Source organism: Calonectris borealis, chromosome 21, assembly GCF_964195595.1.
Source record: "Calonectris borealis chromosome 21, bCalBor7.hap1.2, whole genome shotgun sequence".
NCBI lineage: Eukaryota > Metazoa > Chordata > Aves > Procellariiformes > Procellariidae > Calonectris > Calonectris borealis.
In genome coordinates, this window is record NC_134332.1 from 7,705,500 (window position 1) to 7,731,045 (window position 25,546).

The 25,546-nt window shown below is 38.7% G+C and overlaps 1 protein-coding gene across 9 annotated transcripts in view; it reads right to left on the reverse strand.

Moving 5' to 3' along the window:
- Positions 1–24,713, reverse strand: part of SETX (senataxin) — a 30,134-nt gene extending 5,421 nt beyond the window's left edge. For 3 of the 9 annotated variants that reach the window (XR_012676784.1, XM_075170595.1, XM_075170600.1), the window contains exons 1-22: positions 24,620–24,712; positions 23,705–23,889; positions 22,701–22,881; positions 21,127–21,337; positions 20,807–20,916; positions 18,628–18,847; positions 18,213–18,332; positions 16,998–17,169; positions 15,353–15,443; positions 9,919–14,502; positions 8,967–9,066; positions 8,260–8,436; positions 7,360–7,589; positions 6,657–6,824; positions 5,938–6,094; positions 4,976–5,077; positions 4,381–4,493; positions 3,601–3,672; positions 2,572–2,730; positions 1,936–2,043; positions 853–1,034; positions 381–473 (exon numbers count right to left, since the gene is read on the reverse strand). Coding sequence is in view for 7 of the 9 variants with exons in the window: in XM_075170595.1 (XP_075026696.1) it covers positions 381–473; positions 853–1,034; positions 1,936–2,043; positions 2,572–2,730; positions 3,601–3,672; positions 4,381–4,493; positions 4,976–5,077; positions 5,938–6,094; positions 6,657–6,824; positions 7,360–7,589; positions 8,260–8,436; positions 8,967–9,066; positions 9,919–14,502; positions 15,353–15,443; positions 16,998–17,169; positions 18,213–18,332; positions 18,628–18,847; positions 20,807–20,916; positions 21,127–21,337; positions 22,701–22,880 (7,349 nt within the window). In the remaining 2 variants the exon portion in view is untranslated. The other 6 variants (XR_012676785.1, XM_075170596.1, XM_075170601.1 and 3 more) reach the window with 6 other exon arrangements.
- Positions 24,714–25,546: the final 833 nt, after the last annotated feature.

Here is a 25,546-nt window from a genome sequence, read left to right on the forward strand (position 1 = left end):
TCCTTACAGAATAGGCAAAAGGGAGGACTGTGCCTGCCACCTTCTGGCACTACCTCAGCATGCAACTGCGAAAGGAAAGTCACTGATTAAAAAAATAAATCAGGAACTCAGAAACTCTTACTAGAGTTAGCAGAGATTGTAGGCATTCACTGGCATCTAGCAGATAGTGAAACCAGGATCAAAACCAGTTTCAGATAAAAAAAAAAAACAAACTGCTTTTAGTAAACAAGTTTTTTGTAAAATTAAATGAAATCAAGTTGAAAATGCAGTTGTGGCTACTTAATGCATACTGCAAACAATAAAGGAGAGAAGACAACTCTTCTGCAGGTAATTAATTCTCAGCAAATCTAAAATTTGGCAGAGTAGAATGCAGGACTTACTCATTGTCTCGCTCTTCGTGACCATCTCCTACATCAAAAATAAGGTAGGGCTGGAATGGCCACTCTGAAGAACATCTGTTCTCTTCTGTTGCCCTGTAAATAACATTTTTATCACCAGGTAACCATATAGAAATTCTAAGAACTGATACTTCATTTATTTACACCATGGTTATCAAATACAAGCAACTTTCGGCTTTTTTCCCCCCCAGAGTCCTTAATTTTCATGGGTACCTGCATATACTGAAGCCTGAAAATGAACTCTAAGCAGTAAGTATGCTCAATTTTAAGTGATCTAGTTAACTTATGTATCACAGTCAGCACTAGCAAGGGATGGAATGCAAGCTTTCTCCTATTAGGCATCTTCCTCTCCCCACAACCTCAAGAATTTTTAGACTCAAAAGAATATCCCGATATGAAAAGGCTCCTTTGAAATACCACCTGCTCAGAAAGGAGAATACAGACAGCTACTCACTTGTCAGTCTTCAGAGTCCTGCCATAAACATAATTGGACGGGAAGAGGCAGATGTCAGGGTGCATCCTGTACTGCACAGTCAGCTGCACAACTGGCAAGCTTCGTAAAACATTCTTCTGCGCCTCCAGGTGCCTGTACAGGCGTGCCATCAAGGACTGATCGTAGCCATATTCCTGAGCTTTCTGCCAGAGGGAAAACATGAGACTCACTTCTGGAGAATTAGGTCCCAACTACAGGAATTTGCTTTTTGGACTTAAAACTATTTGGTATTTTCTTTCAAACTTCTAAATCACTGACAAAATGACAACTACTTGCACTTCAATTTTCTATTTGTGTTAGTCTTATTATTTCAGTAAGGATGACCTGCATAAATCTGAATTTTTGTCAGTGTAGTCTTCAGCAAGACAACTTTCATTTGTGAATCACAACATATAGAAAATTTTAAAATCATCAACAATAACGAAAAGCAAGATCTTCCAGGTGGGATCTCGTTAGACAAGCACACAGCCTCCAGACAATTCACCCTTCTAGAGAAGCCAGTCTGCTTTCCCTCCTTTCTTTATCAGATGTTTAAAACAGTCCTCCTTACAGCTGGATACAAGAAAGTGCTCCTGTATATTCAGCCTTAGAACACATCTGTAGGGTGAGGAAGTCCCCATACAAACATGTAGTCTTCATCCTCCATTCCTTAAGGAATATGACACTGACTGAAGCTCACATAATGAAGTAACAGAGCCTGCCACAACACAACGTCCATCACAAACCAAGTGCCGAGTTGCACTAAAGTTTGTGTTGCCATAGCTATTATTAATGGTGCATGAAATCAGTTCCAAGCTACACCAGAAAGTCTACAGAGGTTGCACTTACACATCTGTATTAGCTTTATTCACATATTTGAAGGCAGTATTGACATGGTCTCTACATAACAGAGCCTAAACTTGGCAGGGCAAAACTTATTATCTGATACACATCATGATATGACATTGAAGCGTCTCTTTTTTCCTTTTATACATATTTTCTTTACATACTGTTCTTATACTATATCCACTATATACCATGAAAAAATACCGTTTGAACACTTACTACTGATTTTACAGTAGGAGGGAGCTGTTTGGGATCTCCAACAAGGACAAGCTTATTACAGCGATGGATCAGAGGAATCAGTGTTTCAACCTCACAGGACTGCCCTGCCTTTTGTGTATGTAAACAGAACAAAAAGTAGAAGTTGTAAGCAAAGGAGTGGAGAGAAGTACATTAAATTTCCTGTGACAGAGCGAGAATAACTCAGAAATGCTTTTTAAGTCTTCTAAAAATAAAAATTAAAAAAAGAGATGAAAAGAAGGATTTTTCCCTAATAAAAAACTCCAAACATTTTTTCTTTTATTATTAAATATGCAGAGCTCTCCAGACAGATACAAATATAACCCAACCATCTGGAAATCTCTACAGCAAGAACCACACTTTAGCCATGATTTTCAAGTAAAAGCCGTCTGCCATTAAAGCACCAAACAAGACAGAGAAAGAAGCAATTAAAAGTTATTCTTTCTTCCCATGGCTCTACATGGCAGGACAGGCTGGTTATCAGTTAAAAGGTGGGGATAGGGCAGTCAACCCACAATATATTACACCAGCAGCCAAACAATCACAAGTAGCTTAAGCAGAGAACAAGGCAGACCTTTAGAGGTAGAACATGCTGTAGTTCTAAATAGCCTTACTGACCTCATCCACAATGACACAGCTGAAAAGATCAAAAAGATCAAGTCTTCGCCGCCGAACAACAGATTCCAGCAGACTTCCTCCACTTGTGCTCAGTGTGCAGCAGATGATGTTAGACTCCAAGATGATATCCGCCTGTACTTTCTGAGAGTGCCCCCGAACCTTCAAGTACAACAGGACACCATGTCTCCTCTTCTCTTTTAGTTTTCTTGAACCACCTTAGAGCAATTTCTAACTGCCTGGACAATTCTAACTGCCAAACAGAGATCACGCATAATGCATCATCCGAACAAAACTATTTCCCCTTACTACAAATGAAAGTCACAAGCTAGCTTAACTGAAGTATTACTCTCACTTTAAATTACACCACCTTTGAGGTGGCAAAATGGAAAGAAGTATTCGTTTACCTCTACAGCTATGCAATCTAGACACAGAAACTGTAAGCAAAGTTTAGTTTGCCATCACATTTGTGACTCCAAGTGTCCATAACCATTAAGAGTCAGCGCATATTTGTTAAAGCTGAACCTTCATTCACCTCATGGTTCATGCTACTGAGCCTTAATTACTGGTTTTGCTATCAGTGCCTATTTCCACTTTCAAGCCTCTCTCTTTCCACACACACAAAAAATTCTTCCAGCTGTTGCTTTACTCAGAAACATTTAGAAGTGTATCAGTCCCAGCAGGATTGTAAGGGGCATGAAAGTGGTGATGAAAATACATCCCAGAACATGAAGACATGCAAGTTTATTACCTTCTTTGCTAAATATACATTTCGTTTAAAATTAACTGTAAGAGTGAATATTCCCATCCAGGTTTTTTTTTTTTTTGCAATTTGCAGCCAGAGTTACACCTGGATTTCACACCAGGCTGTTCATAACTTACTCAGCTCATGATCTTTATCTATTTACATTCTATTTTATAAATACTTCCAGCCACATCAAAACCAAATCTCCACCACAATTAAAGAATACCAAGTATACAAATAGATTAGCTGCGATTTATTAAAGAACTGCCTTAAAGATAAATTCCTACCTCCTTTACTTGAGAAGCAAGCTGTTGTCTCTCCTTTGAAAGTCTGCCAATTTCATCATCTAACATTTGAATCTAGATGGTGGGGGGCAGGGGGAGAGAAACCACATAAATATCGGGAATAGCTAACACACATTTCCCATATATCCTTTTTCTGACCATACCCCAATTCATTTCCTAAACATTTAGACTTTAGACTGTCAAGTTCTTAATATCAAACATGTCTGAAAAAGCTGGTCAGTTTCTTAGAAAACAGTCAACATATTTAGACTTTCCGTCTACACAATACTACACTTTACATTTCCGTGCAACTGGGAAAGCTGTTTATCATCAGAAATCTGTAATTTGAGCACAAATGCCAAATTTTTAGACAAAAAAAGTGGAAAACTTCACGTGCAACACGTATCCCAAAATCTCAGATTGCAAGGTATCTTACTACTTCCAGTTAAACAGAGCTTTGAAGTACACAAGTTAAATCATTAAGTTTTATAAATATGGTTACACTGGTGATAGAACCAGGTGAAGACTACTGAACACTAGAGCAAGAAGTGGCATGACTGACCTGCTGAAAATACCAGTATAAACAGACAAAAAAAATCCCTGATGCAAAGTTCCTCATTCCTTTTCACAGTGCTAACCAACATTTCCATTAGTTGAAAAAGCAGGTGAAGAGACAGTTACTGCTCAGAGATGGCATTAAAAGGAAGAGCTCTTTACTCTTTGGATTCAGTTATGAATACAAAAAAAACACAAACAGGATTAAAAATACTATTATGTTACTACCTCCCTCTTCTCACATCTGTGCATGGCACGCTGACGAGACAGCATGTCCAGCCGTTGATCCAGAGCTGCTTTTTTCTTCTGAATATCCTGGTCACAGTCAGCTGGCCTTCGTTCTATAATAAAACAAAGGAAAACATACAGAAGGAATAGAAAAACTATGTTACAGTAACACTTGCTCTCAGTCATGTATCTTAAGTTAGGAAGAACAAATGGACAAACTTTTTTTTTTGTTGCATTTTCCCTTTTTCTATTGTCTTACCTTGTAAAACAAACATAATGTGACTTGGTTGCAACTGTAGCTCTCAAAAGCCACACTGCTTAAAAATGACAGCTTTAACATGCATTTATTATAATTTCTTTTTAAAAAAACAAACAAGAAGTCATCTTGCTTATTTCTTTGGTTTTGCTTAGATTTTAGGCCGTATGTGAGCTGACAGTTTCCCACTAAGACTGAGAAAAACAATGCTTATGAAGTACTGTTGTAGAAAAATCTTTTACCAGATCTTCTTTCTTAAAGGACACATAGTCCCAAGTGCAAAACATCATCAAGCTCTTAAAGTCGACTGAAGAAAAGTCTCATTTGCATGTTACTTACTCATTCTATGTTCAACTTGCTTATCCAGGCTAAATCCCCGGACTTCACTGTTGATTGCTTTTTCAGCACCAAGTCGCACTAATTTGATATCACCACAATTTCCTGTTTACAAAATCAGAGTCAAAACACTTTTAGATTGCTCCAATCATCTCTGCACTTTGATATGAAAGGAAAAAAAAATTTAAACATCATGTATATCAAACAAGGCTTTTCCTTTTCTGCTTTTCGGGGGTTTGCAACAATTTACTTGTACTTATCTAAACACAGCTACAAAAAAATTTAGTAATTCCTAACTCTTAAAAAAAAAAACCTGCTCCCTATGTTTTAGTGGTGGTGGCTAACAGTTAAGAATGGTATTTTGAATTAACACAACCACCTCTTATTCTCAGGCATCTTTATCTAAAACTTACAGAATTCCTAAGTTCGGAAATTACTGAGTACCATCAGTAACACAGCTGGTAAGTCAATACCACATTAACATTTAGTTACAATGCAGATTTTTTCCCCCCACCACAGACTAGATGCCTTTTTCAGAATTCATCTACTGTATTAGTCACAAACTAGGAAGAGAGGGGAAAAAAAAGTGAGAGGCTCTGACACAGCAAAATTTTCATCAGTCTGTTTAGCATGATCCACAAAGTCCAATTTTATTCAAAATCAAGGTAATAGTCTTGTGTTCAAATCTTTAAGGAGTACTTAAAAACTGGTGAACTGAAACTAACACTATGAGGAAAGGGTCAATGTCTATATAAAGACAAAGTGCAATTTAAAAATAACTATAATACACCTTTTAGAAAAGCACATTAAAATTAATAACAGTATGAGGATGTACCAGTCACGTTCTGCAAGAGAAGAAAGCTGCTTAGAGTAGCATAGAAGTATTTTATGTAATCAACTGTTCCAGTTTCTCTTTCAGGTTTTGTCTATTTAACATATAAACAGAATTTTAAAATAAACCATACCCAAAGGCTCCCGTCTGTTTTGGCATTTTTCCTTAAATGCAATGATGATCTTTTTCATGAGTTCATCAACAGCAGCATTTGATGGTGCACAAACTAGAAAACGGTTTGGCGTGATCTTGGAATTTGTTTTTTGAGTTGCTTTCTCATTCCTAGCGTTCTGTAGATTAATTAACAATAAACCAAAAGAGGCTCTTTAGATTGTTTTCATTTGTGATTTAAAAGCCAGCCTGTACACTCATCTTAATCAGCATGCAGAGTATGGGGACTATTGTACTCGAATATCTCTTAAGGTATACCTTACGTTGAGTAACAACAAGTCAAATGCATCAGTGCTATTTGCATAAATTCCCTTCAACAATGATGTACTTGATGAATCTACTGGATGCTAGTATGAAAACCATTAAATGGGACAGGGCAAATAACATTCTTTAATACATCAAAATATTAAGGTTTTTTTATGTAACAAGCGTTTATACTACTGATTGTGCATGTTTTCTTGCTTTTACTTTTTAAGTTCTGCAAAGTAAGTGTTTTCCAAGATGCCCAAAAGGTATTATTTCCACCTTTACGCCCTATACAGTATAGATTTAATTAAGTCAACTTAATGAATTACACCCCCAATAATTACCAATACTACACTTCCATTTAGTTTAAGCTATCATCGACTTCCATTGGGAAACCAAACACCAGCGCATGATGATCACATCACATTCACTTACTTCTCTCAAAACACGAGAAAGAAATCCAACAATAGTTTTTGATTTCCCTGTTCCAGGTGGTCCGTGGATGAGGCAGATCTTGGGAAGCCTTGGATGTTGCTTTACCATGGCATAAGCTGTCTCAATGGCTCTCTTTTGGTCTTCATTGTATTCGTTCATATCCAATGCCTAAAGGAACATACAGGGGAAAAAATAATTAATTACTTAACGTTGATCAAACCTTCCATGTTCATTTCAAATATTTTCAGAATGTCCCCCACCCCTCTAGCTATGACTTAAAAACTTGAAGGGCATGGAAGCTTTTGATTGTAGATTTGCTCTAGATGCACACCCAATCCCGCCTCGAAAGCTGTAATGAAGGTTTCATTTACTCTACACACCTTTATTTTGCATTACCTTTTCCATACCACACCTTATTTCCTGAACAGACACCTCTCCAGTAAGGAAAAAAACCTGAAAGCTCTTTAAAGTGCACTGCTAGTATCTATGTCAATACAGCAGAAACACCTGAGCAAATTCAGACTTGTCTCTATCCACCCAATCAACCAACTCTGAAAAGCACAGTGCCTCAGTACTTTTGAAACTTGTCTGTTTGCACTTGGTCATCTCAAAGAACAGTATGCAAAACCAGTTTCGCAAAACTCATGAGATCCAAATGCCCACTTTGTCATCCCTAACTATCGCTCCTAGCTGCAGGACTTACAGCGCTTTCTGAAGCTACAGGCAAATCTCTGGGACAGAAGTCACTGTAACTTGGATTTATGATGGGTTTAGCCAGGGGACTCCTGCTCAATAGCAGTAGACCTTTGAATGTTCGGTGTGTGGTCACCAGGGAGCCAACCACCACACACTTCACTTGCTTATTTATGAAGAATGACAAATTGCCTCGAGTTTGCACAGAAAGATGACAGATGGTATGCTGCTCCTTTTGTCCTATTAAAAGGGGGGAGCGAGAAAACAAAAAACAAACACACACAAGTTGTTAATTCAAAGAATATCCAAATTGTTAACTGAAAGATATTCAAACAGGTCACTCAAAGAATTCACCAGAACCAGGTGCTTTCTATTAGGGAGCCAACAATTCTTGCAAAAAACCCAAGCGTCCCCCACCCCCCCAAAAAAAAAAAACAACCCACAAAAAAACCCCAACCCAGTGCTCTGTAAAACAACTCAGATCACTGTTTTAATCAGGCAGTGCTAATCTTCATACTTGGTAATCCTGGTAATTCACAACTTCAGTTCCAGGAGAAAGTGAAAATTTTAGTCAGTGAGACCACTGAAGATCACAGCACTTCATATCTCACAGCAATGCGCTCCTAAAGATGTATGCAGAGCACTTACTCATCATTAGTTTCTGTTCTTACACAGAGTATTAACATCTGTATTGAAGGAAGTCCCTAGAAAAATGCATGGAAACGTCTTGCAGCTTCAATTCCTGGCTTTTTATGAAGCTTCCAGCATGGAGCAGACATGCTACAGTGGAAAAACAATCCCATTTCCTCTGAGGTTAAATGGTATATTACAACTATCAACAGCCATCTGTGAAGAAGCATTTTATAGTACCAAGAAGAATCCCATTTTTATTTCAACCCCATTTACTTACTAGTTAAATAGCCAGACGCATGAGAAAATCGTGTCACAAGACCAACGTGATTCACTATCTGGTTCTCCATCTCACTTTCTTCCCTAAAGGCGTCTTTTTGCTTTTGGACCACCAAAAAGATTAAGTCATCCTCCTTTGGATGAAGCTGCCTTGCCAAATCACTTTCTCGAAAATGAGCTACCCAAAATACATTTTTAAATTAGAACATTAAAAGGAAAATGGTTACAATTACTTTCTCGCTATAGAAGTACTATCATTAACATATTGCATATACTTCAGTAATACCCATCTGTTAAGTTTTAAAGCTATTAAAAACTATAGCAAAAGACTATGAAGAGTTTTAACTCCATCCTGCATTCTTAAGACTGAACATAGCATAAAAATAGTATAGCATAGTATAAAAATATAGCAAGTCAAGGAATATTTTATTTACCAAAAGAAGCTGAAACAAAATCCCAAATGAGTGAGATGAAAAGTATTCCAACAGCAATCAAATAACTTTTTGTACTGAACACTTAAGGCACAAATTCCCTGCAAAATACGTATTTCTGTTATGTGCATTCTGTAAAATAGCAAATTCAAGATCCTTTCTGTATTTAAAGCAAATAAAAAACATTTCTACCTGTAAGTGCTAGCTCATTATAAGGCAATGTCTACTTGAAAATTAGATGAGGGTTTTATAAAAAAAAAAAAACACCACCTCTTACCTGTAAAATCTGCTGTATTCAAGTCAGCAGAGAAGTTCTGTAAGTAGAAGTAGTAACTCCTCTCTCTTACTCTCTGGTTTTCTATCCACTCTTGTGCCAGCTACATGTTGGAAAGTAAAAGCTAAATAAAAATACTTTGAAGGGTTTAGTGTATCAGAAGAATAGCTTATAATGACTCAAAGGACAATCATACTAAGCAGAAATAAAAGAAAGCTAACAGACTGTCAAGTACAAGACATCGAAGACTCTTACCCATTTTTTTTAATATATGCATACACATTACATATAAACACACACAGGGCAAACGAAAGCACTTCCTCCCCACTCACCCCCCATTTAATGCACTTGCTTACAAAGCTCTTCAAAACAAATGTGGGTTCCCCCGATTGCATTTTCACCTTAAAATATCAGTATTATCCTTATTTCTTTATCTACCTTATTTCTATGGGAGAAGTGAGGCAATGACTGAACTTGAAAGCATACAGACTTCAATTGAAGGAACACTGCGTTTTCTCACCATTAAACTAAAGCTGTTTGGAAAATACTTCTCAGATTAACCTACCCTCTCACATAAGTTCTCAACACAAATCAGAACATTACGTTCCTATCCTCTTTTTACAGACACTGTCATTGAAAGACCTCAGTTTCTTAAACAAAAATTTCTGGTTTAAGCTTTATATGCTATAAAGAGGAACCACCTCCTTTTTCCCTCCTTTTGCACGCTACTGTGGATGCGCGCCCAAAAAAAAAAGCTTCATTGAGGTGAGTAACACTGATAGTCCCCAATCTTAAACATTAACTGTCTAGATTGTTTCCCCCAAATCATTCCTCTATTCAGATCTGTATCTGAACATTTTCAGAAGATAAACAAAAGATGTAAAACAGTTTTTAATCTCTTGGTAAAATTTACTAAGGTTGACGAAAACAAACCGAGAGGCAGATAGCTACTTACTGTTTCAAAGGCATTTAGCATCATCAAGGGGAAAAGTGTATTAAAATAGTCATTGTATCCCTGAAATTGGACAGGAACAGAGGCTACTACAGACTGCAGGAGATTACTTGGAGGTCCAAACTGGCTGGAGTTTGCAAACATTTCGTAAGTCCACTTTAGGACTTCATTAACAAAAATACTATGATCATGCTGCTGAGCACCAAGAAAGAAAGAATAACACGCTTCTTGGCCAGACCTTCTGGAAATATTTGAAGCATTGTCGTTCTGTCTATTTTGTGACTGAAGAATGTTATTAGAAATACAGGGTTGAAGTACATTACTGAAACTCGGAGACTTGCATGTTTGATTTCCTACTGGTACAGCCTTTGCATTTGGTGGCCTGACCACCGACGATTTCACTGCATTCACTTTGCTTTTTGAAGCTGGCGGTAGTTTTTTAACATCTTCGAGATCCTTGCTGAAGGCTGCGTTCCGTGAAGAACTTGCTGAGCTAAAAATTTTGGTAGTGGAAGGCTTTCTTGTTTTAGAAGGTGGCAGGAGAGAAGGTTTGGCAAACAAGTGATCTGCTTCTGAGCTGGTGGCTGAATGCTTACTACAGTACTCTCCTGGTTTTTCCACTTTTTCCATACAGTCTTTGTACTTACATTTCACAATAGTCGAGGATTCATTCTGCTGAACGCTTTCAGCAGTATCCATTTCCTCCGTGTTTTTACTAGCTATAGTAGTACCTTGAATACTTTCCTCCTCGGAACATAATTCCATATCCACAGGATCTGACTGAGTTAAAAATAGGTCATCGTCATCTTCAGTGTTTTCATCTGGTTTACACCCATTTTCTTTTGGAGTTGTCTTCTCACATTCAGGCTGGACAATGCAACCTTTTCCTGAAGGTTCTTCTTTATCATCTCCAACAAGTGCAGCAGAAGAGAGACTTGAATCCATAGGTACAGGTGGAACCATCATACTGTTATCCTCTGATTTTCTGTTTGAGTCTGAAGAACTAGGCATTTTAGAGACACATGTCTCCTCCTCCACAGGTAGGCTTTCAAATTCTCTCTCTGTGGCGGAGGGATGAAGTGTCTCTTCCCTTTTTTTCTCTCTTTGGTTTTCAACAGATCCTTCAACAGATGCCAGATCAAAACTTGTAGGCTTTTGTTTCATAGATTTTGCATCCACTTTGCTAACTTTTTTGTTTCTACTCTCAGAACTTCCTGCAAGATTTTTCGCTCTGACACTTTTTTTGGGCCTTGTCTGCCTTAAAAACTGACGGTCTTGGCAGGCTAGCATTTTTTTATTATGTTTTATAGACAAACTCTGAGGAGCAATTAGTTTAATCTTCTGTTTCTGTGCAACTCCAACTCTCCCTGCAGCTTTACCATAGCTGCGCAATTGCGCTAGACTCTCTAAAGAGCGCTGGGATAATTCAAACGCTTTGCGGGGTGCCTTCTTCAGACCAAGTTTTTCTACAGTTGATGCTGGTGCAGGACACTGCCGAACTTTCCTTGGAGGAACCACAGCAGGCATTGACCTGCCAGGTTGAGAATTTTTTGATGTACTTTGAAGTAGTTTTTTATTTTGTGCTGTTTTAAGAACAGGAGGTTTTTTAGGACTTCTTTCAATAGTTCCTGCTACCTTAGATTTTGCTATATTCTTCTGTGGGCTCGCGCTATTTTTCTTAAGGGCCAACTTTGAAGCTAATGAGATGTTAGATGTAGATGCTCTGGGTTCAGTCAATTTTGAGTCCAGGGTGAAGTCTTTAGCAACAGTACCTTTTTCTGCAAAATCTTCCAGTTGATCTTTTGCATTTCCCTTACTAATAGATTCTTGCAATGCTGAATTAGCTACTTCTTTTGTATTATCAGCTTCTTTCTGATGAGAAATATTTTTTATCTGCTTTTCTATAAAGTTTGCTTCTTCTTCCATAGTATCATCACTTACGTAATCCACATCATATCCCCATTCATTTGTGTGATCATGCAGTAAGCCATCTGAATTACTACTATCAACCGATGTTGAAACATGATCTTGTTTATACTCTTGAGTTGCTTCCGTACTGTACGCCTGCGTATCTTGCCAAACCGAAAAGACATCAACTTCTGTTTCAAATTCAAAGTACTGAGACTCACAGTCTTCCAGTGACAAGGGAGAGCTCGGCGTCTTTGATTCTATTTTGATCTCACCATCAGAATTACCACTAGAAGTTGAAGGCTGCTTTTCAGGACACACATTTTCATTCTTTTTTTTTGTTTCCTCCTTGTCAGCCACGCCTTTTTCTTCATCGGAAGAGTCTGAAATTACAATGACTTGATTGTCAAGGCAATTTGCATCACAGGGAGACTTGGTACTTTGGCCATTATTGGAAGATCTTACAGCACCTTTCACTTTCCTTTTAATATCACATACATTATGATGTACTGAGCTTTCTTGGCTTGAGTCAAAGGGAAAATTGACACTTTTGGCATACGCAGCTAAAGATAATTTACTGAGTTCTCTATCAACCTGGGAGTCTGTTAAAGTATTATCCTCAGAAACCATCTTCACAAAATCCTCCTTTTTCTTCCGCACTGAATTGTTTTCTCTCTTGAAATATTCTGAAAATTTGAACAATCTGTCACTTGATTCACACTTCACTGACAGTGGTCTGATCTGACAAGCAGGGTTGGATATATCCCTCTTGTTTTCAGAGCTAGAGGGAACATGACGATTTGCTGAAGTATTATCCATACAAAACGTCTTTGAAATTTCACCTTTACAGTCGTATTTAACCAAGTCATTTAAATTAGCCTGTTCCCGGTCTGAAGTTTGCATGTCAGTATCTTTGTTAGACTTCAACAATGAACTTGATTTTTCTTCAGTGGATACTTTTTTCAGCAAGGTGTCACTAATCCCTGAAAGCAAAATATTGTCATCTTCATTTTCCTGCTTACGAGGTTCATTTTTAAAGGAGCTAGAGCAATCTAGTGGTGTTTCTTCTGATACCTGTTTAGTGGGGACCAGTCTGGATTGAAAAGCACTGTTGACACTTTTCTGCTGTGTACTTCCACAACTCCTTGAAGATGGAGTATCAAGAGAGATTTCATTTTCACACACAGTATTCGCTCCCTGATGTTTATGACAATCTTTGCTTGTACACAGATAGCCAGTGCAAAACTTAGGTTGCTCTACCTCTGCTTTTGAAGCACTCATTGCTAAACTGCAGTTTTTCAAGTTGCGTGGCTTCGCTGGCTGTGACAGCTTTGAGGGCCATTCAGTTTTCTGTAGCTTGTTTTTCAAATTTGTAAGTCTATGCACATCTACATTAAACTTTGAAGAGGAACTGGGAGACATACCGCTTTCTTTTACATCCAAGCTGTAAACACGTTCTGGAGAACCAATATGAGTTTGAGCAGCCAGACGTATTGGTGTTATGGGTCCTGCTTCACATTTGGTTTCCAGCTCTTCGCCTCTTCTGAAATCTGAACACTGGGCATTTGGATTAAAGCACTGATTATCCGTATCGCATCTCCCTGCCACAAGATCATTGTTCCTATTTTCCTGAACTTTCCCACATACTTTTGTTGCCAAAGAGTTCTGTGGGCAGACATATTCCTGAGTTGCCAAGTCATTAGGTTCCTTTTTAATATTCATCAAGAGGCCTTCTGTGGATGTCCAAGATCTTGAACTTTTAGATGCATCTCTACATTCCTCTTCCCAGGCACTCTTTCTTCTAGGGAAAGGGCGCTCTTGACAATCTTCATCTTTGCCTTCCTTCGATATGACAGCAAATGGTGAACAAAGGTCATCTCTGCCACGTACACTCATCTTGCATCCATCACCACGTGCACTCTTCTCTTGCTTTAAAGAAACGGTAGGCAAAGTTGTGGAGTTTGCATTGTTTCCTGCAGGCACAGGGGTATTCAATGCTCTGTCCTTTATACTTCTTATAACTTGCTTTAAACACGTTTGTAATTCCTGAGTTTCCTGGATGTTCAGCTGCCAACCTAAAGAGAGATTTCCTCGCAGAAGAAGATTGAGTTTGTCTAGGTATTGCTTGCAAAGAGAATGCTGCCCAATTTGATAGCCTTCTCTAAGAAGGCTGCGTATCAACTGTACACAGGCATGCTGCACAGAGTTAGAAGCTTGTAAAGATACTGGTGATGAGCCCCTCACAGAGTGTCCAGATGATTTTTCAGTGCACCGTGTAAATGCTATAGCTGGAAGCTTAGCACATCTCACCACTGCTTCTACCCATTCTCGGGAGCTAATCCATAGCAAATGCAGGCATTTTTTATTTCTGTGTAGTTCAATAATGGACACCAAGATCAGGAGAAAAAATTCTGAGATTTTGTCACACTGCTGGATTCTTTCATTGATAATATCTTTGATTTCCGAGCAGAGGTAGTGAATGACCTCTACTATATATGCTATACCCAAGTCCTTGAGATCCATAAGCGACTGAACAAAAGGGATAAACCACAGAAACGTGCTGTGATGGACACGCATATCTCTGCCAATATCAGACTGAAGCACATTAGCCAGTGTTTGCATATCTTCATACATGTTGGGGCAGTAGTCTGGACAAATGGCAGTCTTCCATCCAGTATCCTGAAAAATAAATTCACCACACATCATCCTCATTGTGCACATGTGCACAGTCTGCCAAGTTTTTTTCTAGCCATAAAGGTTACTTTTTCTCAAATACATGTTGATTAAATCATAGCATCTCTTATATCCTAATATAAGTCAAAATCTAAATTAAAAAAATGCAAAATGTAAAGATCAAGCTAACACAGGTATAAGGAAGTCACTTCCTAAAATGTAACCTATGAAATAAGTGTACTTCCTTTAAAAAAATCATTGTGAAACCCTCCAAAGGTGTTGTTATGCTGACATAATTTAACCTCAGATAATCAAATATACATTTAAAGTCTTTAAAAGACATTTCATAAATGCAACGCACCAACATCAAGAGAACACACTCACAAATGTTTCTTCTGCTTTATAACAAGAAAAAAATGGTGCCATTTTGGAGCACAGTCTAACATTTGAAAGTACATCAATGCATACCTCATTACTCCATACTCAATACATTAGTTTAGAATACTGAGAACAAAAAGTAAAATACAAGAACTCAATCAGCAATTTTTCTTTGAAATTGAATTCAGAGTTTTCATTGAGGTACCAATGTTTGCTTCCATCTTGCCTAATTCACAAACACATTCTTCTTCCCTCTTACAGCCTGAAAATACCAGGTAAACAAGAAGTGACCAGACTGGCTGCTATTTAAGGCACACAAAAGTGACATACATTATTTAATATTTTTTCTTTACAACATTACTAGTAGAAACAGTCTCTTCCCCTCCGTATTTTATCAATGGTTTAAACTGACAGTGACATGGTTTAAAATGCAGTGATCAGAGTTTGAAGAACGGGGAAATAAAGTATTTTTTAATACCTTCTGAGGCTTTTCTGTGTTATAATTATACACAATCTGACTGCAAGTAACCATATCATCATTGTAGTCTGACTCCGGTTCAGATTTTGTCCTAAAAAGAAACACAAATCATTATATACTCCACACAACTAACTTAAACTATAAGAAAGCCAACTGGCCAAGACACAGATTTCCCTTTTCATATACTGACCATGTGACTGTTAGAACTTCTCAGTGATAAAACATACCTATGAAAAGATATCATATTTAAAATTTTAGAGTTTGTTCTACCCTGCTTGTAAGAGGCAGGGGAAGCAACTGCCTCAGGAAAAATGGCTTTCTACTCAGTCATGGATTTGACTACCTAGAATAAACACCCAGAAGAACTCCATTTTCTTCGAATTTTCTATGCATAAATGCAGCTCAATCATGGCTACTTATAAACTTTGTATGCACCTATTTGAACACAACACTCAAAGAGCTTGTTTAACTGACCAAAATCTCCTTCAATATACCTTCCTTGGCTATCTATAACATTCCATATATATGTATCCGTAGCTACCTATAACATCATAGGCTCTGTGTGTATAAAAATACTGAACATTTAAGACAATATTACTCAAAGTTGATTAAAAATATATCACATGAAAACAGTAAACAACTGGTATGGTTATCCAAATACTAGTTTCCACCAACTTTTTAAAATTAGACACAGTTTCAGTTTTCAAAAATAGGATGTGTTCCTAAAGTCTTGGGACCTGGCTTCTTATAAAAATCCTTAAAAAGGACAGCATGCCAAAAGATGGAGTTCAAGTTTACGTAACAAAATTCTATTCTCGTAGAAGCTGTTTCTAGATTTCCTAGCAGTGTACTAATCAACCACTTCTGCACTGAACAAGCACTTTAGCTAATTAACTTTCTGGTCAATACTGACAATATTGTCACTCAAAAGTGATTCAAAAACTCCATTTTATCTTAGGATATAAGTATATTAAGATAAAACCTTTCAAAAGACTATCTGATGCCTGCTATGTGTTTTAAAGCATTTCCTTTCAGCAGTTCACTACGTTATCCAAGCTATTAAAGGCCAGTTCCATGAGTCTCACTTTATTACCCTCCCGGAGAGGAATACATTCAGAAAAGGAATAAAACTTTTTTAAGACCATACAGTACCATTAAGTAAATCTAATCTTGAGAAATATTTAGGACTTAACATGAGCTGAAAGCAAACTCAAATCAGTTGTCATCTGGAACTACAATAAAATCTAAAACTATGTCATCCACTGAAAATTCTGGAATTTCCATAATTTTACCAAGAGTCTCAGACATGGCAATCTTCATTAAACTTAAGTGCAAGTTGGTTATAGCACTAAATAAGCACTGAACAGTTAGCAGCCCTCCCAATTCAGGAAAAAATCCTGAAAAGTGTAACAGACATCATAGTAGTCAAAAAGAAGTAAGCATGTATTTTTTGGAAGAACCTCACAATTTTAGGGGACCTACTTCACTTTTCATTGCTTGAAGTTGGCAACATACGATTTTTTTACTTGCCATCTCCCTCCCCCAACACAAATTAAGGCAGCACTGACAAGAAAACCAAGACCAAGCTACTACACTACCTGGTATTAAAATCATAAAACTGCTCTAGTCTCTTAATCAAACTGACCTCTTAAAGCTACTGCGTATATTTTTTATTTCATTGTTGTAGCTCACACTGTTGATAATGGTTTGAAAGGCTTGGACAGGATCAATAAGCTGACCCCATACTTTAGATCCGAGCTGATCCAAAATAACCATGAAACAATGCAGCGCTGGCCAGAAGGGGTCAGTAGAATCATCTGAAACATAACAGTAATATTGGGGACAGTTGAAATGCAAAGTCCTGTACATTCTTACACTAAGCTGAAGTTGAAAGTAGTTGGTTTTCATTGATTTTTCTTAAGTACTAATATAAAGATACGTATTCTAGTAAGTTGCAACTATACTTTTTAACCCGGAAAAAGAAAAAGGATGAAAAAAAGTCAACCTCACTTATCTATACAGACAGACACTGCTCCTTATGCAATCTTAAATCAACAGGAACCTGGATAACTATTACTAACATTTCCCAACTCTATGAAATGGATTCTTCCACAATGATTTTTTCAGTGCTGTTCTAAGAAGTGGGTACAACTTACACGGCTATGACAATCTATACTTCAAATTTAAGCTAGAAACAATTGGTTTTCCTTCAAGTATGTTCTTTCTTTTTCATATAAGAGAATACCATATCCTCAATAAACATACTAAGCTTATAAAAATCTAGTCATTTAAGAGGCAGCCCTGGTCTTGAGCTCATGTGCCATTCCCGGGCTATCTCATGGCATGTAGCCTACAAGAATGGTCCAAGGGCTACTAGTCTAAACTGTAAAGTCTAAATTCCCAGCTGCAAAAGAGGTTCTCTCAAACACATGGACGGAAGAGTCAAATTTTAAGCAAGTTGCAGCAATTCAGAAGAAGGTGTTTCTTTATTTTAGGACTCAAAATTCAAACTTCATGCCACAGCGAAATGCGCATTCCCATGCTCCCATGTACATTAAATGAAAACAACATGGTAGAAATTATAGATTTGTCCTCTCAACACCTCTAAGCTAGCCTTACGCAAAGCACTGCACTGCCATCCCTTCTCCACTTTAAGCGTTTGTTTGAATGTCATTTTTCAGTAGTCGTCAGTATTGCCCAAATATTGTGCAATATTGGCCATCTTCCAGAAGATAAATAAGCCTCAGTTAAAATCACCTCAGCATTACAGTACTAAGAATTCACTCAATTAAACAAGGAAGTTTGATAAAGATGAAAAATAAGCTATGAACTGTCTTAATCTCAGTTCAAAATTAGTTACCAGCTGCTTCTTTCTCCATGGTGTGAAGTATAGACTGCATGAAATCATTTTGTTTGTCTGGGCCCAGTAACAAGGAGTCCATAGCTTGTTCTTCCAGCACTGTCAGCAACATACAAATCCCTACAAAAAAAAAAGTAACCTGTCCGTATATTTGCAAAAATTTGTTGTAATTTTTACCAAATCAAGGATCATTTTCCAAATGCCATTACCAGCTTAACACTTGACCAAAGAGATTAGCAGCAATATGAAACTAAGCACTATCTCACCACTGCAGTTGTGCAACCTTCAACCTTCCCATCTGACATGCCCCAAAATAAACAGCACCTATGAAATAGTACAGCTCTGACTCGAAAGAAGTGCTTACAAGATGAGAGGGACTACACATACAAATTCATTTCTGATCATAAATACTCACCTAGCCAATAGTTCTTGTAGTTGGCAGTATCATACAAATGAGATGGCAGAAGGATGAGTCTACCCTTTTCAATCGTTGAAGAGATGTAAATATCTGGACTCTCAAAAAGCCCCAACTCAATAACTTTGAAAAGGCAAGTCAGCACTTCCTGTAAGTCATAGTAATCATCCCTGTCAACCTTCCCTAAGTTCCTTGCTGTTAAGATGGCCCATCGACGAATCTAAGGATTAAAGCAGAAAAATTATATATCAATAAAAAGAACAAATAAAATCACAATGCTGTGAGATTAGGAATCATTGCTACTACAAGTGAGACAAATTTTTACTAAAGGTCTCATAATTGCAAGTAAGAGTGAGTCTTTTTCCAAAATAACCTTAGAAACAGGCTTACTATACCTATGAGAAGATGTTGATAACAAAGAAGTTAAAATTCAGGGTAATATGTACAAATAAAACTCCTTGGGATTCATGTGACAAAGGGATAGCATTTGGTTTTGTACTTACTTTATATTGTTTAAATGTTATTGACCAATATTTACCACTTAGATAATTGTATACCATAATAATATACTATAACAGATGCTAAGTTGCACTGTCAGCACAGGACACTTGTCATTTCTTGCCTTGGTGGAATCATTCTCTGACCTACTGAGAAAACTTCGGAGTTTCAGCAAGCATGAAGTACAATACTATTAAATCTTTTACTATTTCTTAGGACAACTTGAAATTTTGTACTTCACATTGGTGTTTAAGCAAGCCAGTCTTGGAAACGGTACAGCCACAACCTGCCCACCAGCCACAGCAAATGTAACCTGACTCTCCAAAGCTGCATCAAATGAGGTGGGAAAACAATGGTATGAACTCACACTCTCCTGATATAAACAAATAGCCCACTTGAGTTACAATTCAATACTCCTTTGAGAGTTACACATCCAAATTCTCTCCACACAGATAAACACACCACACAGGGACTTTTCCAAGATCATGCAAAGAAAGCACTCAATCTCCCTTCAGTATTAACATGGTGCATGAAACCAGGATTCACTGTTCCAGCAGGCCCTCCCAATTGTAGCAGAGTGCATGTCCCCAAGTTTTCTGTACTATTTTTCAGTACTCTTCCCTACTATTGATACCAGTTTCACTTCTAGGATGTGTATGTGTAGTTTCAAGGAACAGCCTTCTAGCAGGATAATACATCATGTTCAAAACAATGTAGAAAAGTAGGCACTCAGACAATGTCTGTACCGCTTTGAGAACCTCAGGTCTTTTTTGTAATCTCTCAAATCCTTTTAAACAGAAAAAAAAAAAAAATAGAAGTGTTGGTAACAACCGCAATTGCAAAGCCTCTCAACCCTTTCAACCTAGACACTTCCAGTATTCCAAAATTTCTCTTTTTGTTACTTTCCTAAGAGATTGGATTCAAAAATAGAGCAGTCTCTGCTATGTACACCATCATGAATGATACTAAGATCAGTTGACAGTTCTAAATACCATAAAGAATGGAGCTCTCCTGTTTACACTTTCAAATGAACTTTTGATCTCTGACTGTTCAATATTAAAATATCCCACATGGATTCAGACACAGGCCAAAAAAAAAAAATTTGCAGGGTTTTGAGTTGTCCCACCACAGAATACACAAATCCATGAAAATACAATACTGCCTCCTTATAATGACAAAATTCAGTTACAATTAAAGGGCATTGCAGAGGAAGTACGTTGCTGAGCATCTCTTCTTGCAAGTAACTACACTATTCTCACTTTTTCAATTTTTAAGGTTCTGAATATTACTAAAATGTGAAAGCTTCTCGGGATAGAGAAAGAACAGGGAAGGAGAAGGGGATTAATACACTAAATCAAAAACCCTGGCCCACTTGAGAAGAATTCCATTTCTGAGTATAGGGCATAAATTTACAGTTTAGTTGAACATCTGTAACTTCTGCTGACTGAATGCAAACAGTAAAGTGCTTCTAGAAGTTACTGCAAAAGAAGAGTCTTCTCTCCTTCAGCAAAGGTAACTATATTCCTACTGAAATCTCATTTATAGATATACTGTTAAAGAAAAATACAGAAAATCAAGCACTTAAAATTCTGAATGCTACTATATTCTTGTCATTAAAAATAAAAATCTGTTCTGCTGCTATTTAAAACTAAGTTTTAGTGGAACAGAAAAAGTAGCTTACCACTTCATTCGGGTGTACCAAAAAGAGATAAATTCCTGGGTATTTCTCAAAGACCTGAAAGGAGCTGTGACTTTGTTCCATTCTACAGAGCACTTCTACACACAGCTCACCTGAAAGGACAAACACAGTTATAGTAAGCACTAATTTATATGCTCACAAAACAAACCATTTAGTGTCAAAATAAATATTATATATACACACACTCTGGTACTTCGGTTTAAGTACTGTTAAGCTCCTTACTGAAGGAGCTGCTGTTATTTGCAGCTCCTTCAGTAGAAACAATACCATTCCCTTCCAACTGTATACTCTAAGATACGTACTGACTTTCTCGTGCAGCAGCAGATATGGATATTTCAGTACTTCTAGGAGGGGCACTCGCAGGTTATTCTCAAAATCCGGACCCACATAACCAGACAGCTGTGTCTCTCCATTATCATCCACTATAAACAACTCATCATCTTCTCCAGCTTCTTGTTGCATGGATTTCTCAATGTGGGCAACAAGACGGGAGGTTTCCAACTCCCATAAGACCTATTCAGTGGGGAAAAACAACTCATCAAAGTGCAGTTGTGAAGAAAGTGATTAAGGACATTTATTATCACATGCAGAAATCTTAACGAGACTTTCAAAATTTACAATTTCATTTTGAAAAGTTTCTTTCCAAGTGTGGTGTGCAACAATAAAGTTTTGACATGGCATTCAGATTGTGCAAATCAAAAAACTCTCACTTCAGAGTTAAGATTATGAAGTAATTTTTTTAAAAGTGGCATTCAAAACAGAAGCATTTTTATAATTCTGTTAAATATTCATAAGGCGTTTCAGTAATTATTTCAGGCCATAGGTTAGTCACAAAACTTTGTTCCACTGGCCAATATAAAGAAGTGCACGATAGAGACAATGATCATGTTTTTAGGAAGACGGGAAAAGCAATTTTAAAATCCTGCCTTCTCACATATTTTGCAATGTATTAGTGGAAGGGAGTGAATGTAAACAACGCAAACAGATCGATCGACTTGCTGAACATTTGTAGGGGCTTCAGCTCACATAACATTACTCATCTAAAGTAACTGCTCCAAACCTCAGTTAGAAACCAAGGTTATTTCCTACACTTAATAGACACAGAAAGGAACTTTCAGCAGTTGAGTCACTCCACTTATTTCCAATCTATACTCAGATGGGATGGCCCTCCAGAGAAATCTAGCTGACTAATTTAAAGAGCAGCCTTTTAGACATCTGTATTATGATCAGCTAGCTACAAATATTCACTTTACAAACATATACATATAAGAAAAAGTAAGTTTTCCAAAATACAAAATTGGATACTAATGAGGAAGAATTATAAAAGGCGTATAATAAAAGAAAGTTTTTAAAATTTTTTGATTATTTTTAATTGCACAATCTCACAGGCTTGCAAGATCAGATCTCTGAAATTCAAGCACAGTAGAAAACTACGAATGAGAAATGAAAGCAAACAAAAAGGAACAACCCCAAAGCTGAACAGAAGCCAGAGGAAGGAAGAAAATATATTAAACAAATAGAGCTCTTTGTTTGGCAGGTGTTCTTTTTTTCAGATGTCAAATCATCACAGCATGAATAAAGTTCAAGCTATAATGTCTAGTCAGCAACTTCCCACTACTGATTTAGTTCTTGCTAATTTGAATATATGCAAAACAAGAGGGTCCTCTTGTTTTACGATCGGCTCTTTACAACTCAATATAAAAAAAGCAGACAGTTAAAAAGCAGCATACCCTATTCCCAAAAACCAATATAACACAACCCCTGCACAAAACTCCCCCCTACACTGAGGCTGGACCACCGAAGCCTCTTCTGAAGTTTTCCTTCAGTTCTGAGTCCTCCTGCTCAGTAACGGGCAGGAGCCAAGTCTCTTAATTACCTCATGCAACCTTGGCAATTTTTCCCTTGCTTTGTGGTATTCAACCACACACTCCAGGCAGTAACAGAGATCATCATTGGATCCTTCAAGATCTTCCGGGGACAACCGTTTAGAAGCATAGCTCTTCAGGAACTCAGTGGTATCAGAACCACTAGGTGTACACCATCGACATGTGCTCATTCTTTGGATAGAAAGAAGAAGGAATTAACAGAAGTCCAAAGATTGAAAGTGGCAAAGTATTTCCTTTCAGCCACAATAGTACCTAATTTTCAAGTGTGATGAGTTTCAGGATGTATGTAACTCATGAGCAGCATACATACATATGTTCTTGGATGTTCTTATATCATTTAGGTGCATGCAATTAAACAAAGAAATACAGATTAAAGCACTAAGTGAACATTATAGAAAAACGCCTGCTGAATGGCAAACATTAAAAGTAAAGCAGTGAAAAGAAGTCAAATTACATAATTTGCAAACGACGAAACAACATGTGAAAATTCACTTTACATACACAAAAAACCCTTGTCCACACTTAACACACACTTTCCAGAACTACAGCACTAAAGTTCATTACATTGTTTTACTGGCATCTGTGAAATCTAGGTCTAATGAGTACAAAATTTAATTAGCTTTTTCTCTTAATCTCCTGCTAAAATTTATAGGTCAAGAAATCCCTGTTGTCAAAAGCAAAGGATATTTATGCAGAACTTTCCTATCTTTGTTATTATTATAGTTAGAAAGCATCATAAAAATCTCACCACAGATTGCTTCCTCTAAAAACATAAGTTCTTCACTAAGCAGCAATACAGTCATCTCAGATCCTACCAGTCTGAAAAACTCAACAGAACACTGGAAAACCACGAACACTCGAACTAACTATATAAAAGGAATGACGGTAATCGCTTGTTATTTAGCATAACAAGGAATGCAAAAGGGAAATCTAGATAAAGCAAAACCATACATTTCCTCATACATACAGGGAAAAAAACAACTGTGGTATTTACCTTTGGAAAAGGAAGCTATTTGCTGTGCAGGTGTGCCAGGTCACATGGTGGAAAAGAGAAGAACCCTGCCCTGCAGCTAGGGAGGGGGCTGACACCCTCAGCCATACATCACCTCGAGCATAGCACAGCAGTTATCTTCAATAACCCATCCCCTGGTAACCGAGTCTCGATGGTATTTCAAATGTCTAGAGCAAAGCAGTAATCATCAGAAATCACTTCAGTTCACACGTTACAGACTAAGAATTGCTTTGGTATTTAGATTAACACACTTTATATTAAACACACATTTACTGAAGTGATAAGTATGATTTGCAACTGAATCCCTTCTGTCATTCAAATGCAGGCAACACAACAGCTCTCTCACCTTTTTCTAAAAAAGGTGTAAAAATTTATCTACGCCCATTAAGCAAGGAAATTGCTTAAACAAGCGTATACAGATACATAAACCTCAGCCGCGACCAAAAGCCTTTACCTGTAACGCTTTGCTACCGATACGCTTTAACGGCTGCCCACTGATGGGTATCGACACCTGCTCACAGGCCTAAGCCGAGACAGAGCAAAGGCGTTTCTGCTTCCCGGTTTAAGCCGCCGCAGCCGCCCCCAGCTACCCGCCTTCCCCGCCCCGGAGACACCCAGGCCCTCACCAACAGCTCCTCCGCGAGAGCCCCGGGCGCACCCCGCGCGGCTGCCCGGGACGCCGCCTGCCCAGCAGCCCTGCTCCCTCCCGGGGAGGCCGCCCCTCGCTTCGCGCCAAGCAGGCCCGGCCCAGCGGGGCTGCGCCTCCCCTGAGGCGGCGTGAGGGAGCGGGACCGAGACAAAAGGAAACCCGAGAAGAACTCGGCCTCCTCCGCGGAGGCGAGAGGAAGCGCCAGCGCGGTCACGGGAGGGAGCCCCGTGCCGTCCCTCTCATCTCACCCCGCTGCCGCCGCGGCTCTTCCGCCACGGGCCTCCCGTCCCGGCGACGCCACTCAACCCACCCTCAGGCCACGGCGCCCCCCGCGCTTCCGGTCCGCCGGCGGAAGTAGGCTCCAGCTCTCTCCCTGCGGGCGGGGCCGCCCTCATCGCGCCACCAAACCCCGCCCCTTCGGAGAGAGCGGCGGTGTCTTAAAGGGCCAGTAAGGAGGGGAGAGCAGGGGGCGACTGCGACCGGGAAAGTGAGGCACGGAGGCGTGTGCGGGAAAGGGGAGCACAGCTAAGGGCACTGCCTCAAGTATTGAAATAATAAAATCCCACTCCAAATCCACCATCCAGCCAAGCGCAGGGCGCTCCCCAGCAGTCTGAAACAGTAAGCCCCGGGGGGGAAAGATGGAAGCCACGGCCGCGCGCAGCACGGCGCCCCCGCGCCTCTCCCCGCACATCCCGAAACAAACGGGCGGGAGAAGATTTTGTCACGGCTCAGGCCTGGCCCCTCCGTCCCAGCCCCGTCATCCCCTGACCCTCCAGCTCCCAGGGAGGGTGCTGTGCCCCAGGCTGGGGGCTCCGAGGAATCAAACGGGGATTATTTGTCTTTCTTCAACTCCTTGTTTAAGCTTCACGGGAGAAGGGGGTGAAAAAGGCAAGTCCCCGTTTGATCTTCAGCTGCTGCCACCGCAACACTCCTCAACTTTGAAGTGCTTCTCTGCTGCAAACACGACTCTTGTAACCCGGCTGTCTCCGTCTTTGATAATGCCACACAGCTGAGAATTTTTTTTTATAACACCATTCAGGCCATTAAATGCTTGAAGCGACATATCTGCTTGAATCACCGAAGTTTTCAGGGGACTCGCAGTGCTTTTTAGATTTGAAGGTTCTGTCATGCTCTTATTTATAATGCAGTCTGATACACAAAGCTTTGTCAATGTT